The following is a 17,265-nucleotide window of genomic DNA, read 5'->3' as shown; positions in this document are numbered from 1 at the left end:
AGTATCGCTTAGTGATGTCAATATTCGTCACATTATTAAACCGAATGTGAATACAAAACGCATACATAAAGGCTATCGAGCGGTTTTGCGCCTAAATATAGGCAATGGAAATTTTATTTTAACAAATTTGTTGATCATATATAAGCGAAAAAAAAACAAATATTAACAAAATACCTTACAAAATTCTCATACCTAAATACAAATTTATTGGATTGTTGCCTAAAAAACAACATAATTAACGATAATTTTCCTGCAGGCACACTTAAGAGAAAAAAAATTATTTATTGGGACTTGAAGGCGTGAAGTATTGCGGATTACGATTGAGACCTAGTAGCGATATAACGATGGGTGTATCCTTTTCGATAATATGGTTTGTGCCAGGTATGATGTAGGTTTGAGTGCATTCACGATTTAAAAATGGTACCGGATATTTTCGATTACTTTCTGAAGAGAGGAAGAAAACTTTAATAAAATTTACACAATTTCCTTAATTTTTCCTTAACCTTAACACTCACCCTGTAAACATGATTCTAGGAAGGTCATTTCGCTCAAGGCGTCAAAGGTCAACTCTCCACCGTGTCGTTGCAATACCTCATCTATTTCCTTTTGACCTCGTGCCAATAATTCTGCATTCTGTGCTAATTCGAAAATAGTAAAAGCAGCTGTAGAGCTTGTTGTCTCCTGACCAGCGATGTAGAACAAATAACCCTGTGCCGCAATACCATCTAATGTAAATTCCTTATGTTCACCGTTCGCTGTAAAAGATTAGGACAAGTAAATATAATCTTAACTATTGCCAGACATAGAAGCTAAACAGCTAAGCATGGACACGCGACGATTCTGGACGATATGACGAAGGGGCAATTAAATGGAATAATAACCGACCTAACATCCAAAACAGACCACATCACAGGGTTTTTTTTGGACTTCCAGGTTCAGAACATACGATATCCTTCTAGGGAGGAATGGAAAGTAGGCCTAGACAACGGCAGGGGCATCACAATATACACCGATGGCTCCAAAATGGAAAAGGGAACTCGAGCTGAGATGTACTCAACACATCTACAGTTAAGCCAATCATTCCGACTTCCTGACGCATGCAGTGTATTCCAAGCCAAGGTCTATGCCATAGACAGAGCGGCAAAACTGCTCCAAGATAGTGCGCTCTCCAACACCGACGTGACAATCTTTGTTGACAGCCAAGCCGCCTTAAGGGCATTAGAGTCCAACATGATAAAATCGGACATCGTGCGGAGGTGTAGAGCCTCTCTGGCTTCTCAATGTCATCTCAATGTCTCCCTTTGCTGGGTCTCTGGGCACAGCGGCATTGAAGGGAATGAACTCGCGGATGAGATGGCTAGGAAAGGTTCCGACTTAGACATAAGTCAGGTGGACAGCTCCGTCCGACCGCCGCTGAGTTATCTCCTAGGGAGAATCGAATATGACGGGACGAATATGAGAACAGGGCAACGGACTTACTATGGACCAATAGGGTTGACAGCGAAGTCACAAGGTCCTTATGGCCATGTTTGGATAGGAAAGGCACCAGCTTCCTTCTCAAACTGAACAAATCTGCGGTGAGGGTACTTACGAGTGTCATCACAGGTCATTGTGCTATCGCACCAATGCTCCGACGGTGGCGAATACCAACAAGCTCCCTCTGCAGAAGCAGTCAGGATGAGGAGGACGAGGAGTCGATCTACCACTTTCTCTACCGATGCCGCTTCAAAGGAGAAGGCTCATATTTCTGGGCCCACGCTTCTTCGACAGCCTGGCAGAGGTTGGGAAGTTGGACGTCTCGTCACAAAGAGGACTTTCTCGCGAAGTAGATTTCGGTAATGCTAAATTTCTAATGTGCTCTGTTAGAATAAACATAATGTAAACTTAACATAATGGGGGTATTCACGCGAACAAAAAAATTCACTGTAGAGACGTAATTTTTTAGCAGATAAGTTATTAACGAGCTGATGTGAATACCCCCAATGTTATTATTAGGGTCTGGAATTAATTATTAGTCTTAAGCAGGGACTATTTCCGGGACCATTTTGAGATAATTTCGAAACTGTTTGGGACAAGTCAGAAACTTTTTAATGGTAATGTTGGAGATCTTTCCGTGACTGTTTAAGATAGTATTTCAAAATGATTTCGGGGATTTGCTTCGAGATTACTTGCACCACCAGTACGGTACTGTTTTGAGACCATTATGGAAATACCTTCGGATCAATCCCGAGCGATTTTGAAATGATTTCCGGAATATCTTAGCAACTGTTTCGAGAATATCTGCAACAACGGGATGAAAACGGGACTACTTTAGAATCATTTTAGCAGGGTTCTGAAAAGTTTATTTATATATACGAAAAGATATCGGTCTGGTAATATCATCGGAAAAGGTTGTCGGCAAGCTACCAAAAAGTTAGCGATTTTTTATAGAAAAAGTAACGATATATTATCGAGGAGTTATGAATTTGTTATCAACAAGTTATCGAAAAGCTGTCAGTTTACTATCGCCGTTCGGTTTGGTTGTGCTCTAGCATTAGAGATCTATATCAAACTGAAGGGGTTGTTGGAATTTCAATCGCCTGCAAAAAGAATGGCGCAACTGGAGCCTTTACGATATTTACGTATGACGTTCTCACGCTCTGGCCGATGAAACTTCGATGATGCTTCTTATACTCAGCTAAGCAGCCCTCACAGAGTATATTAATTTTGTTCGCATAACGGTACCCCGTACGGCATAAACTAATCGAGATAGATATAGACTTCTATATATCAAAATGATCTGGGCGAAAAAAAGAAATTCATTTAGTCATGTCGTCCGTCCGTCCGTCTGTCCATAAACACGATAACTTGAGTAAATTTTGAGGTATCTTAATGAAATTTGGTATGTAGGTTCCCGGGAGCTCATCTCAGATTGCTATTTAAAATGCACGAAATCGGACTATAACCACGCCCACCTTTTCGATATCGAAAATTTCGAAAAACCGAAAAAGTGCGATAATTCATTACCAAAGCGTTGAAATTTGGTAGGTGGGTTGAGCTTATGATGCAGAATGGAAAACTAGTAAAATTTTGGACAATGGGCGTGGCACCGCCCGCTTTTAAAAGAAGGTAATTTAAAAGATTTACAAGCTGTAATTTGGCAGTCGTTGAGGATGTCGTGCTGAAATTTGGCAGGAACGTTACTCCTATTACCATATGTGTGTTAAATAAAAATTTGCAAAATCGGATGACGAACATGCCCATTTAAAAAAAAAAAATTTTAAAGTCATTTTAACAAAAAATTTATTATCTTTACAGTATATAAGTAAATTATGTCAACATTAATCTCCAGCAATGATATGGTGCAACAAAATACAAAAATAAAAGAAAATTTCAAAATGGGCGTGGCTCCGCCTTTTTTCATTTAATTTGTCTAGAATACTTTTAATGCCATAATTCGAACAAAAATTTACCAATCCTTGTGAAATTTGGTAAGGGCATAGCTTCTATGACGATAACTGTTTTCTGTGAAAATGGGCGAAATCAGTTGAAGCCACGCCCAGTTTTTATACACAGTCGACCGTCTGTCCTTCCGCTCGGTCGTTAACACGGTAACTTGACCAAAAATCTTTACTAAACGTAGTTCACGTACTTATCTGAACTCACTTTATCTTGGTAATAAAAATGGGCGCAAATTACGAAAAATGAAAAAAATGCCATAATTCTATACCAAATACGAAAAAAGGGATGAAACATGGTAATTGGATTGGTTTATTGATGCAAAATATAACTTTAGAAAAAACTTTGTAAAATGGGTGTGACACCTACCATATTAAGTAGAAGAAAATGAAAAAGTTCTGCAGGGCGAAATCAAAAGCCCTTGAAACCTTGGCAGGAATACTGTTCGTGGTATTACATATATAAATAAATTAGTGGTACCCGACATATGATGTTCTGGGTCACCCTGGTCCACATTTTGGTCGATATCTAGAAAACGCTTTCACATATACGACTAGGGGCCACTCCCTTTTAAAACCCTTATTAGTACCTTGAATTTGATACCCATATCATACAAACACATTATAGAGTCACCCCTGGTCCACCTTTATGGCGATATCTCGAAAAGGTGTCCACCTATAGAACTAAGGCCCAGTAACGTTTTAAATACTCTTTAGCACCTTTCATTTGATACCCATATCGTACAAACACATTCCAGAGTCACCCCTGGTCCACCTTTATGGCGATTTCTCGAAAAAGCGTCCACCCATAGAACTATAGCCCATTCCCTTTTAAAATACTCATTAACACCTTTGATTTGATACCCATGTCATACAAACACATTCCAGGGTTACCCTAGGTTCATTTTCCTACATGGTTATTTTCCCTTAGTTTGTCTCCAAATTATGTCAACATTAATCTCCAGCAATGATATGGTGCAACAAAATACAAAAATAAAAGAAAATTTCAAAATGGGCGTGGCTCCGCCTTTTTTCATTTAATTTGTCTAGAATACTTTTAATGCCATAATTCGAACAAAAATTTACCAATCCTTGTGAAATTTGGTAAGGGCATAGCTTCTATGACGATAACTGTTTTCTGTGAAAATGGGCGAAATCAGTTGAAGCCACGCCCAGTTTTTATACACAGTCGACCGTCTGTCCTTCCGCTCGGTCGTTAACACGGTAACTTGACCAAAAATCTTTACTAAACGTAGTTCACGTACTTATCTGAACTCACTTTATCTTGGTAATAAAAATGGGCGCAAATTACGAAAAATGAAAAAAATGCCATAATTCTATACCAAATACGAAAAAAGGGATGAAACATGGTAATTGGATTGGTTTATTGATGCAAAATATAACTTTAGAAAAAACTTTGTAAAATGGGTGTGACACCTACCATATTAAGTAGAAGAAAATGAAAAAGTTCTGCAGGGCGAAATCAAAAGCCCTTGAAACCTTGGCAGGAATACTGTTCGTGGTATTACATATATAAATAAATTAGTGGTACCCGACATATGATGTTCTGGGTCACCCTGGTCCACATTTTGGTCGATATCTAGAAAACGCTTTCACATATACGACTAGGGGTCACTCCCTTTTAAAACCCTTATTAGTACCTTGAATTTGATACCCATATCATACAAACACATTATAGAGTCACCCCTGGTCCACCTTTATGGCGATATCTCGAAAAGGTGTCCACCTATAGAACTAAGGCCCAGTAACGTTTAAAATACTCTTTAGCACCTTTCATTTGATACCCATATCGTACAAACACATTCCAGAGTCACCCCTGGTCCACCTTTATGGCGATTTCTCGAAAAAGCGTCCACCCATAGAACTATAGCCCATTCCCTTTTAAAATACTCATTAACACCTTTGATTTGATACCCATGTCATACAAACACATTCCAGGGTTACCCTAGGTTCATTTTCCTACATGGTTATTTTCCCTTAGTTTGTCTCCAAAGCTGTCAGCTGAGTATGTAATGTTCGGTTACACCCGAACTTAGCCTTCCTTACTTATTTACATTGAATATGTGTGTTATTAAATACCCCGTAGTTCTGCGGGTATGCCACTGCATGAGAATTCTCCTATCCTTTGTGGCAGGGGCGCCCTACCTATACACGTTACATGCCTTTTTAACATTGGTATGCCATAGCAGGTCACCGTGGCGGCCACCGTGGTGTGATCGTAGCGTGCTCCGCCTACCACACCGTATGCCCTGCATTCACACCCCGGGCAAAACAACATCAAAATTTTAGAAATAAGGTTTTTCAAGAAAATTTTTCTAAGCGGGGTCGCCCCTTGGCAGTGTTTGGCAAGCGCTCCGAGTGTATTTCTGCCATGAAAAGCTCTCAGTGAAAACTCATCTGCCTTGCAGATGCCGTTAGGAGTCGGCATAAAACATGTAGGTCCCGTGCGGCCAATTTGTAGGGAATATCAGGAGGAGCACGACGCAAATTGGAAGAGAAGCTCGGCCTTAGATCTCTTCGGAGGTTATCGCGCCTTACATTTATTTTTTATTTTATGCCATAGGAGGTGTCGCCCTGCCATACGTAGCAAACTAAAAGCTTTGAGAAATATCACACTATTGCCCTTGCAGATTTAAGGTTAATTTTTCTCAACAGCCCCTACATTGTGAACTAAATGCCTTGAGAAATAGCGACCGAAGCGACTTAATAATGAGAAGGTGCTTTTCGAAATGGGTGCCTGGCTACTGCTGGAAGAACAGGATAGGGAACCAATATCGTTCATACCTGTGTTTGGTTTCGCACTGAAATTGTCATCGTTCACATTAATCTTTCCAGTATTTTTCAATTGCATCATTAATTGTAACATATCCTTGCGTATGACATTGTTCTTCTCACGATATTCAATTGTATTCTTCATTATTTCACGCAAACGGATTGCTTTCTTATTTTTGAATCCAAAACGTGTCATAATATTTAAGAAACTGCAATTCAGAAAGAAATTATTAATTATTAAGTGTTTATGACAATTACTAGTAAAAAGTTTATATCAGCTCCCACTCTTGCTACCATTCCATTCAATCTCCACTCCCAAAGCAAGTATTACATTCACTTAAAGGTCCACTCTTTTTATTAATTCGTAGATACCCAGTAATGTAGCCAGTGATCGCATGAAAAAAGTGTGAAATTTCCATAATGATAGGCTGAATACCTCGAACGCGTCTTAAAACTCAAACGCACTTTCATTCTTGTTTCTTTTGTTACTAGCAAACCCTCTCTGGCTTCGCTGCTGTTTAGTCTGATATGAAAATAATTCCAAAGCAATTTACGCCAATGCATAATATTGCCCTCTACCGGAGTCTGCCCATTTACCGCTTTCTTTTTTTTTTAAGTTTTACTCTTGCTCTTATTTTCACAGCTCCTTGCCTTCTGTCTCATTCTTCTTCGCCCTTTTTCCACCTTGCCTCCAACTTTTTGTTTTCTATCTCTTTAGCCGTCCCTTAATTTTCCACTTCTCACCCACTCCTATTTTTTGTTGCGAAGGAAGACGCCTCTACCGTCCTTTTTTCTTTTTTTCTGTTCTTTACCTCCCTTCTCCACCACTTTTTCATTGGTATCCCTTACAATACTATTTCCTCTTTTTCTTACTCTCCGCAAGAATCTCCTTTTTTGTTCCTATAATCTAGTAGTCCACTTTCTCTTACCTCTCTTTCCATTTCTCTCCTACTTGTTTACTTTTCCCTCCCTTTCCTCTTCTTCTTGCTCTCCCCTACTTTCCTCCTCTATTCCTTTCTACATTTCACCTATGCCTTCCTCATCTTCTATGTGACTAGTATTAATCGAATGTCGTTTGCACTCTCGGTATTTCGGGATTTGAAGGCGACAGTCCCGGGATTTTTTGGTATCACCTAGAGACTGTTATCTCTCAGTTTTGGTTCAAAAATAGTTATGTAAAGTATACAAAGATGAGTAGTTTGACAAAATATTTTTATTAGCAGTATGTCTTTTTCCTTTGAAATCGGCTCAATTAAGTTTTTACCTAAAGACGGCTGTACTTAAAAAGGAAAAGAGGATTTCTTGTGAAATGAAATTGCAACTAAAAAAAAAAAACAAGTAAGGAAGACTAAGTTCGGGTGTAACTGAACATTACATACTCAGCTGAGAGCTTTGGAGACAAAATAAGAGAAAATCACCATGTAGGAAAATGAACCTAGGGTAACCCTGGAATGTGTTTGTATGACAATGGTATCAAATGGAAGGTAATAAAGAGTATTTTAAAAGGGAGTGGGCCTTAGTTCTATAGGTGGACGCCTTTTCGAGATATCGCCATAAAGCCGGACCAGGGGTGACTCTATAATGTGTTTGTACGATATGTGTATCAAATTAAAGGTATTAATGAGGGTTTTTAAAGGGAGTGAACCTTAGTTGTATATGTGAAGGCGTTTTCGATATCGCCAAAATGTGGACCAGGGTGACCCAGAACATCATCTGTCGGGCACCGCTAATTTATTTATATATGTAATACCACGAACAGCATTCCTGTCTGATTCCAAGGGCTTTGGATTTCGCCCTGCAAAACTTTTTCATTTTCTTCTACTTAATATGGTAGGTGTCACACCCATTTTACAAAGTTTTTTCTAAAGCTATATTTTGTGTCAAAAAATCAATCCAATCACCATCTTTCATCCCTTTTTCGTATTTGGTATAGAATTATGGAATTTTTTTCATTTTTCGAAATTTTCGATATCGAAAAAGTGGGCGTGGTCATAGTCGGATTTCGCCCATTTTCAATACCAAGATAAAGTGAGTTCAGATAAGTATCCGGACTAAGTTTAGTAAAGATATATCGATTTTTGCTCAAGTTATCGTGTAAACGGCCATGAAGGACAGACGGTCGACTGTGTATAAAAACTGGGCGTGGCTTCAACCGATTTCGCCCATTTTCACAGAAAATAGTTACCGGCATAGAAGTTATGCCCTTTTTTTTTGTTCGACTTATGGCATTAAAAGTATTCTAGACAAATTAAATGAAAAAAAGCGGAGCCACGCCCATTTTGAAATTTTCTTTTATTTTTGTATTTTGTTACTGGAGTTGAATGTTGACATAATTTATTTATATACTGTAAAGGTATTCAATTTGACTTTCAAAATTGTTATTTTTTAAGTGGGCGTGTTCGTTATTACATATAGTATTAGGAGTAACGTTCCTGCCAAATTTCATTATGATATCTTCAACGACTGCCAAATTACAGCTTGCAAAACTTTTAAATTACCTTCTTTTAAAAATGAGCGGTGCCACGCCCATTGTCCAAAATTTTACTAATTTTCTATTCTGCGTCATAAGGTCAACCCACCTACCAGGTTTCATCGCTTTATCCGTCCGTGGTAATTAATTATCGCAGTTTTTCGGTTTTTCGAAATTCTCGTATCGAAAAAGTGGGCGTGGTTATAGTCCGATTTCGTTCATTTTGAATAGCGATCTGAGATGAGTGCCCAGGAACGTACATACCAAATTTCATCAAGATACCTCAAAATTTACTCAAGTTATCGTGTTTACGGACGGACATGGCTAAATGAATGTCTTTTTTCGCCCAGATCATATTGATATATAGAAGTCTATACCTATCTCGATTAGTTTATATTGTAACGATTTTACTTGCAAATTCCTCTTATTTGCCCTTTTGCTAGGTTCGTATCGCTAAACTGTTGAATAAATAACTCCAATATTGAATAATGGAAAAATGGCCTTTATTAAAATACTTCACAATACACTCAAACTGTGCAACGAATAGCTTAATAACCAAACTGATAGATCAAATGAAACTCCACTATTCAAAATAATACTGCTATTGCTCGCTAGATATCGTCTTAGTGGTAACTGCTTGACAACTCAAATCAAACTGAATTACTTCTTACTCGCCTGCCCCGCTTTTATAGTTTACGCTGCATACTTCTAGGCTCTTCGATTTCCAGAACTTACTAGTTAGTTTCGGCTACAAAATCGCCAGCCACATCTACGTGCACAAATTATTGCTCTCTCTTGTGACAACTCAGATAAGATATGTGTTTGTGCATAGACTCTCCGGTGCTCGTATACGTACATGGTACATATATGTAGACGCAGTTATTGTTTCGTTTATGTAGATACATAATGATTGAATTATTGATGTGCATTCACGTCACTGCTTTGCATCGGCTTAGAGACGATAGCATCGCTCAGTGCTGCTAACATTCGTTACAATAATAAATTAATATGCTCTGCTCAGCTGAGTATAAAAAAACAAACTTAAGATAAAATAAAGATATTAAAATTTACAATATTAGTTCCCGATGAAATCACGAAAACCCGGGATTTTAACACGCTTATATTAGCTTCACTTGTAACTCTCTAAGCGAGGCGCGCAAAGGAGAGTTACGAACAAATAAATATATGTAGTTTAAAAAAACTAAAAAAAACACGCTTTTAAATAATATGGAATTAAAAAGTTAAAACTAATTTTCAAAATAAGTTTAAAACAATAATGAACGAAAAATATTAGTATTATTGTGAAAAAAGCGTGGGCGCGTTGTGCCACGTTTTTCGCAGCCACCGTGGTGTGATGCTAGCGTGCTCCGCCTACCACACCGTAGGCCCTGGGTTCACAGCCCAAAGCAGCATCAAAATTTTAGAAATAAGGTTTTTCAATTAGAAGAAAATTTTTCTAAGCCGGCTCGCCCCTCGGCAGTGTTTGGCAAGCGCTCCGGATGTATTTCTGCCATGAAAAGCTCTCAGTGAAAACTCATCTGCCTTGCAGATGCCGTTCGGAGTCGGTATAAAACATGTAGGTCCCGTCCGGCAAATTTGTAGGGAAAATCAAGAGGAGAACGACGCAAATTGGAAGAGAAGCTCGGCCTTAGATCTCTTCGGAGGTTATCGCGCCTTACATTCATTTTTTTTTTTAAGGAGGCAGTCGATGTGTGAGTTAGCATGGAAAAACGCGAATTTCGATAGTGTATCTATAAGTCGTATCTAATAGGTTCGGAGTTTTAACAAATCAAAAAATTTCGTCTAATGATCATACTTACAAGGGACAAAAAAAGATGAGAACTCCAATTAAGTTGCTGTGGCGCGATATATGCATGAGGCTTCTAAATTTATTTTCGGGATTCTCAAAACTGTTAATATCCAGGCCAAAGATAACAGAGCCAGTGATATCTATAGCATAGCTATTACAGGTAAAAAAAAAAAAAAAAACAAAAGAAAACAAAATATTTCGTATAGTTATTTCATATTTCAGTTGGTCAATTTATTATCAGTGCGGATAAGACAATTGTGATATCCTCAGCATAGACGTCAAAATTATAAATAGAACCGATCACTTTGTTTTAAAAGTGGCTATCGTGATCTCATCCCGTTTCTATCACACGCTGAAGATAGCCGGCCGTTTGCGCCGTCGTATTTGACATCCAGTCAAAACGCTCTCAAGCGGTTAGCGGATAAGATATCACACTTGTTTTGTACAAAATGTTTATTATTACGTTACGCATATATTCTTCAAATCAATTTCGGCATAATCCTTCTCCGGCAAAACTTTATTCATATAATCAATCATTTTATTGCCAATATCATCTGAAGTACAAAACATCGCTTTCAATTTGCCCGAACTAAAGGAAGGTGTCAACTTTTGACGCAACGAACGCCACTTTTGACCCCGTAAACTAAATACGTTACCAGACAATGGATCACGTTTCTCATTAACATAAATACCACGATCATGGAAACTGTTAAAGTCTTGTTTTAATATTCGGCGCGCCAACTCAGGGTCGCGTATCATAATGCCCGGATGATAGAGGAAATAAATACCTACAAAAGGTAAATTCGGTGATCTCAAGTAGGCATCATATAATACCACGCCCATCGATTTTTCACCGCGAACTGCTGCTTTTAGAGTGCCATAAGGAATGTGTATTTCGGTATCACAAGGAAAATTGCGGCGAATCCAGTAGGAATATTGTTGTCTGATTAACCAGTAAATGAATGCAGCCAATTGAATGAATACAATTAACTCAATCATGTTTTGTCAATTTATTTACTATTATGTAAACAAAACTAAAATATTACAAAAAATCTTTACTAAATATTAAACATGACCCACTTTTCCCGCGTGCAAATTCGAACAGAGCCATTCAACAACTAAATATTTTATTAACATCATAGATGAATGAATATGCCATTCTCGTTGAGTTGCCGCACCAAAAACAAAGGTAACACATGACATGACTAGATCTAAAACCAGCTAACTAAAAAATATAAAGTTTTCAAGCTATACATACATGCTTTACGGTTTCTGAAGTCAATACAGACCTTTGTTTATAATCAATTTAATAATTATCCGCTACTCTCTGAGAAAAGACTCTCTCAAAATTAAAACAACCCTTAGCTCGTTTTGGAGAGGTACCTACCTAATGAGTTTATTTCAATTTTCTAAACAACTTTAACTTCTAAGTTGATCGCTGTTATGATCATGGCGTGTGACATGCACATATTATAACCAAGCTATCTATATAAAGTAATTAAATAATTTTTTGTTTACATGTGTAATGTATGTCTCATGTCTGTGCACTGTGGGTAGTACTCGCCTCAGCATTGTGGAAAAGTGAGTTGTACACGAGATTTCGGCTACGAATTCGATCATGCGAAGACGAGATAGATGTGTATGTAGAGGTAGCAGGCCGGGGGTTCGAATTGGAAATTTTAGAATTTTTTTTTAGGTCAAGGCGACTTTAAAACTGCTCAAAAGTGGCACTTTGTTAAACTAAAATTTAATGGCTACAAAACTGTATCTCGGGTTTTTCGATCATGAACTCTTAAGATATATGAACGTTGTGAACACCGTAGATTTATATAGCTTTAACATTTATATAAAAAAAAAATTTGTAGTAAAAACGAAATTATATAAATTATTAAAACATGTCAATTATGAATGAGTTATATATGTATATATGTATATGAATTCGGGAATATTATCGGTTATTTACTGCTATCGGTTATTTACTACACAGAGAAATTTTGTCTAACTTCACTTGTCTCTTCCCTGACAAAATACAACATTTTGATATAGTCTTGTTGTAAATTATTCAAGACATATGAACCTATTTTGCATGACTCCTTGCCAGCAATATGGACGAGTGAGGCTCAGCTGTGGAGCGAGCGCATCGCTGGTGTGAAGATTCATAATTCATTAGAAGCCCTTGATATTTGTAACGCTGATGCTTTCCCCAATATACATCAAGTCTTGATAATCTTGGCTGTTTTGCCTGTTACGACTGCCGGAAATGAACGAACGTTTTCAACTTTGCGTCGCCTTAAGACTTACCCAAGATCGACAATTAGTGAAGACCGCCTTAATAGTCTTGCTGCGCTTAATATTCATCGCAATTTACACGACGATGTTGAATTGATATTAAAAGAAATTTTCTCTGTACCTCGACGGGTTGCACCATTGCAAGATTAGTATTTTCAAAATAACTACAATTTGGATTATATTTAATAAAAAAAAAATTATAAAAGAATTATATTTGGGTTTTGTTATTGCAAGTAATTTTTAGTACCCGCTAGACATACCCACGCCCCCCCTCCTCTAATTCTTCCGTCGAAAATCCTGCGGCCGGCCCTGAGAGGTAGGAATGAGATAGATGTGGTGGTAGAGTTGGAGGTAGCGGTAGAGGAAGAGGATGTAAGGCGTGATAACTTCCGAAGAGGTTTTTGGCCGAGCTTCTCTTCCATTTGCCTCGTGCTCCTTTTTTTAATTTTTCCTACAAATTGGCGGGACGAGACTCACTATGTTTTTTAGTACAAATCGGAAAAACCTATTGTGAATACACGAAAACTAGCCAAACAGCTGTTTTATGTGTGCACTTTTTCCTTAGAGTACGCTTAAGGGCGAATTAATGGTGACTTAAAACCATAAAGCCATAACCAGATAAAACAGCTGATCGAACTAACCTTATGGAAATCAATGTAATAGATTAATGGTGCCATACCATAACGCTAACTTGATTACATAGATTTCCATAAGGTAGGTTCGATCAGCTGTTTTATCTGGTTATGGCTTTATGGTTATAAGTCACCATTAATTCGCCCTTTACACAGATACCGATTTTGATCGCCAGATGCCGGTCGTAATCGTCCGATAAAAATAAACACATGTATTTAGAGGCACAATTCACACACATAAGATTGTGCATTCACGAGTTCAAAATTGCTCCGTTCTGCGCATTTACGTCACACTTGACTTCTTCAGCAAATGAAAGAAAGAGAGAAAAAAACAAGAGCTAAAGGAAAATTACGTAAAAATTGCCTTTAAAATAATGTTTACATGCGCTATGCGCCACCTTCTATAATTCCATCATGATTTAGAGGAGCGTGTGTACATTTCAGCCGATCACCGAATTGTTGTCGGCCCTTGTCATTTTTCACTGCCGATAAATTCGCGCGTGCTCAATTTTATCGTGCGATTAAATTGCGTGCATTTACTGTGAAAAATAAATTATTTGTGCGATGGACTGAAAAATTGATTCATTGTGTGCAAAACAGGCGCCCTTTATGGGATAATCACATAAAAGCATAAACGCAAGCGCATTTTTGCGAAAAAGGAAAATGTAAGAAAAAAAGCTGCCGGCCGATAACACTGGATCACAAATTCCAATTTTTTTCTGCACCAGAGACGCCATTGTGAAATTCCTATGTAAAATCACCCCCTGATTTCGAAAATCGAGGTTATTTTTAATTCTATGGTAACGTTTTTGAGATATTTACGAATAACGGTTTTTTCCAAAAAAAAAAATTGGATCCACTTATATATCTGAAGAACGATTTCAGCAATTCCAAAACGGTTTGAAGCTTTTAAAAGGTAATAAAATTTTCTATAACTGTGCATGCAACACTTTTTGCTAGGCCCTACAGATTCAAAGATAACGAACAATCATTACGGATTTTTTCCATTTTTTTTGTAAAAATATAAAAAAAATTGTACTTTTCGAGGAAGGATCTCGAAAACTTTTTATTTTTTTGCAGATTTGGTTTCTTCTCTCTAAGCTATGTTTTATTGCAAAAAAAAAAATAAGCTTTCATTCAACAAAATCGATGGACTAATACAAAAGTTACAAGCATTCAAGTAAATATATCCATTTAATACTTAGGTACCATACACAGTTTATAGAAAATTTTATTACCTTTTAAAAGCTTCAAACCGTTTTGGAATTGCTCAATTCGTTCTTCAGATATATATATGATTAAGTGGACCCAATTTTTTTTTGGAAAAACCCGTTATTCGTAAATATCTCAAAAACGTTACCATAGAATTAAAAATAACCTTGATTTTCGAAATCAGGGGGAGATTTTGCATAGGAATTTTATAATGGCGTCTCTGGTGCATTTTGGCTGTAAACCGGTGTAATCGGTTGCAATTTTAACACAAGCTCGGTCGATTTCATCAGCTGATTGCAATTTTTCGGTTTATCTGTGGCTGTGTAACCCTGCAAAATCGTTGGATCATGTTGTCCACTGGAGTACTTACCATTATACTCCACTGTAATGCAGCAATGGACCAACTCACGTTTCTACACGAACATATTGCTCGTTTTTAACGATTGTAATCACTACACGATGGTTATTGGACTGTTTTGGATTATTCTGATGTAATGTAAATTAACTCCAACTTATTTGTGTATTAATTACAAAAAGACCATATATTATATGAAATAGATTGAGAATTAACAAAGTACTAAAACGGGTCGATTATAGATTTATTGGATTATAACAAAAATAACAACACGATTATCGATTTTTTGCTAAAAGCAGGTACACTCTAAAAACTAGCAATCACTTCGCCACTTGCACTCTCTTTGAGAGACTCAATTTGACGCCACCTTTTGGCTGAAGACCCAAAGAAAAATTATCTCACGTTTGCTTATTGGGTCAATATTGGCAATAGTTTAACAATACTCAATTTCGCAATAAGCATGCCCATAGGCCATCCTACACATTGGCTGGGTCCAGCACCGTATGGTATATACGCATTAGCATTGCCATTATAATTGGGGCTCAAAGGCGTGAATCGATCGGGATCGTATGCCATTGGATTTGGATAATACTCTGCATCACGATGAATACCAAGAAGAGGTATAACAACCGGTGTACCCTTTTCGATAACATATTTTGTACCCGGTATCGTATAGTCTTGTGTACATTCACGATTCAAAAACGGCAGTGGATATTTTCGGTTGGTTTCTCAGAAGAGTAAGAAAAAACGATGTATTACGAATCTTGTTTTTTATCAATTAGCATCATTATCACTCACCTTGCAAACACAATTCCAGAAAAGCCGTTTCACGTAAAGCATCATAACTTAATTGACCATCGTGTCGCTCCAAAACCTCTTCCACTTCCTTATTAGCTCGTGCCAGTAATTCAAGATATTGCGCTAATTCGAAAATGGTGTATGCCGTTGCCGTGCTTGTGGCCTCCTGTCCCGCAATGTCTAATATAACACCCTGTGCTGCTATATGATCCAATGTGAATTCTTTCAGTTCACCAATAGCTGTGCAGCAAAGTTTTCAGTCAAGTTCCTTCATTTATAAGTCAAAAATAAATTTTTATGAATAAAGTACCATCATGGGATTTTAAACTGCAATCCTCCTCATCCCCACTGACTTTTCCAAACTTTCGCAACTGCATCAACAATTGCAACATATCCTTACGTGAAATGTTATGCTTTTCACGAAGTTCGATGCCCTCTCCCATTACATCACGCATTTGAAGGGCTGTCTGATTTTTCAGACAAAATTGCACGAGGAGTTTTGCGAAACTGTAATAAAAAAACTCTGTACATAATTCTTAAATACTACAAAAGTTTAATCTAGTTTTGGTAATTCTTTACGACAGCATGACACTGCTAATACGCGTCCAAAAATATCGAGAGAGGTATCAAACGACGCGTCTTGACATCAGTATTAATAATCCGAAGGCAAATAAAAACTTTAACTCGTTCCAAAGATATTAACGAAAAACCGAAAAAAGACCCGCGGGTACCTCCGAAACCGGGGGTGGTATCCATATTATTTTTGCGCAGAACACCTTTCTGCGTTGGCGGCGTTCGGCCACGCTTATAAAAAATTACCCTGGGTGGGGGTCCAACACCGGTTGGGAGACCAAAACTATATCCGCGCAAACACTTATGTTCACAATTTTTCTTTTCCGCCTTCGGATTATTGTTCTCGAGATTAATACGCGTCTTTTGACACCTCTCTCGATATTTTTTGCTCCGTATTAACAGTGTCATGCTGTCGTAAAGAATTACCCTAGTTTTTTTTTGTACTTTTTGCTTTAGTGTAATCAAAGTGCACCAGATTTTCTAACTTCCCTCCATGCAAGGGTTGTAACCTATAGATGAAGAGAAGTGAATCGGTTTTTCTGATCGAGTTCAATAAAAGGTGTCTAACTAATTTTTATTTTACCAATGTAGTATATCCCTTTCCTTTTCTCGGCTGCCATCGGCGGAGATGCCGGATAGGAATATTTCTGGATCAGAGAATTCTCATTATTTCCGATTACATAGCTTTGCTAGCGATAGAACCATACGAGTACTGAGTGAGTGGTATCGATACTTTTTATAAAATTACTCGAGTGTTTCCTACTCCATGCTTTTGAGTAAGTACTGAATTAAGTACAGATTATTTATCAAGCATCAAAGGAATAAACAGCGATCATTTCGAAAAAATAAGTAAAATTTTAACGCATTTCTGCGTTTCCTCGTCGTAAATCTTGCGA

General features: G+C 37.6%; 2 protein-coding genes across 3 annotated transcripts; both read right to left on the bottom strand.

Moving 5' to 3' along the window:
- Nucleotides 1–77: 77 nt before the first annotated feature.
- On the bottom strand, nucleotides 78–11,718 carry LOC137236408 (probable cytochrome P450 6d4). Of its 2 annotated transcripts, none has more exons than XM_067758985.1 (5): nucleotides 10,974–11,718; nucleotides 10,521–10,661; nucleotides 6,243–6,439; nucleotides 516–755; nucleotides 78–444 (listed from the first exon to the last, which is right to left on the bottom strand). In XM_067758985.1, exons 1-5 carry the CDS (start codon nucleotides 11,507–11,509, stop codon nucleotides 278–280), a joined length of 1,281 nt encoding a protein of 426 aa, XP_067615086.1. In that variant the 5' UTR covers nucleotides 11,510–11,718; the 3' UTR covers nucleotides 78–277. The 2 variants fall into 2 exon arrangements, with proteins under 2 accessions (XP_067615086.1, XP_067615087.1); XM_067758986.1 differs by having other exon boundaries at nucleotides 78–462; nucleotides 10,974–11,279.
- A 3,688-nt stretch (nucleotides 11,719–15,406) lies between these two features.
- Nucleotides 15,407–16,992, bottom strand: LOC137237054 (probable cytochrome P450 6d4). Its single transcript, XM_067760227.1, has 5 exons — nucleotides 16,953–16,992; nucleotides 16,814–16,878; nucleotides 16,107–16,303; nucleotides 15,797–16,036; nucleotides 15,407–15,726 (listed from the first exon to the last, which is right to left on the bottom strand). The coding sequence occupies exons 3-5, from the start codon at nucleotides 16,249–16,251 to the stop codon at nucleotides 15,407–15,409; spliced, it is 705 nt and encodes a 234-aa protein (XP_067616328.1). The 5' UTR covers nucleotides 16,252–16,303; nucleotides 16,814–16,878; nucleotides 16,953–16,992.
- Nucleotides 16,993–17,265: the final 273 nt, after the last annotated feature.

Source organism: Eurosta solidaginis, chromosome 1, assembly GCF_040869045.1.
Source record: "Eurosta solidaginis isolate ZX-2024a chromosome 1, ASM4086904v1, whole genome shotgun sequence".
NCBI lineage: Eukaryota > Metazoa > Arthropoda > Insecta > Diptera > Tephritidae > Eurosta > Eurosta solidaginis.
The sequence above is the reverse complement of the archived record's forward strand: the minus strand, read 5'-3'. Positions and strand labels throughout refer to the sequence as shown.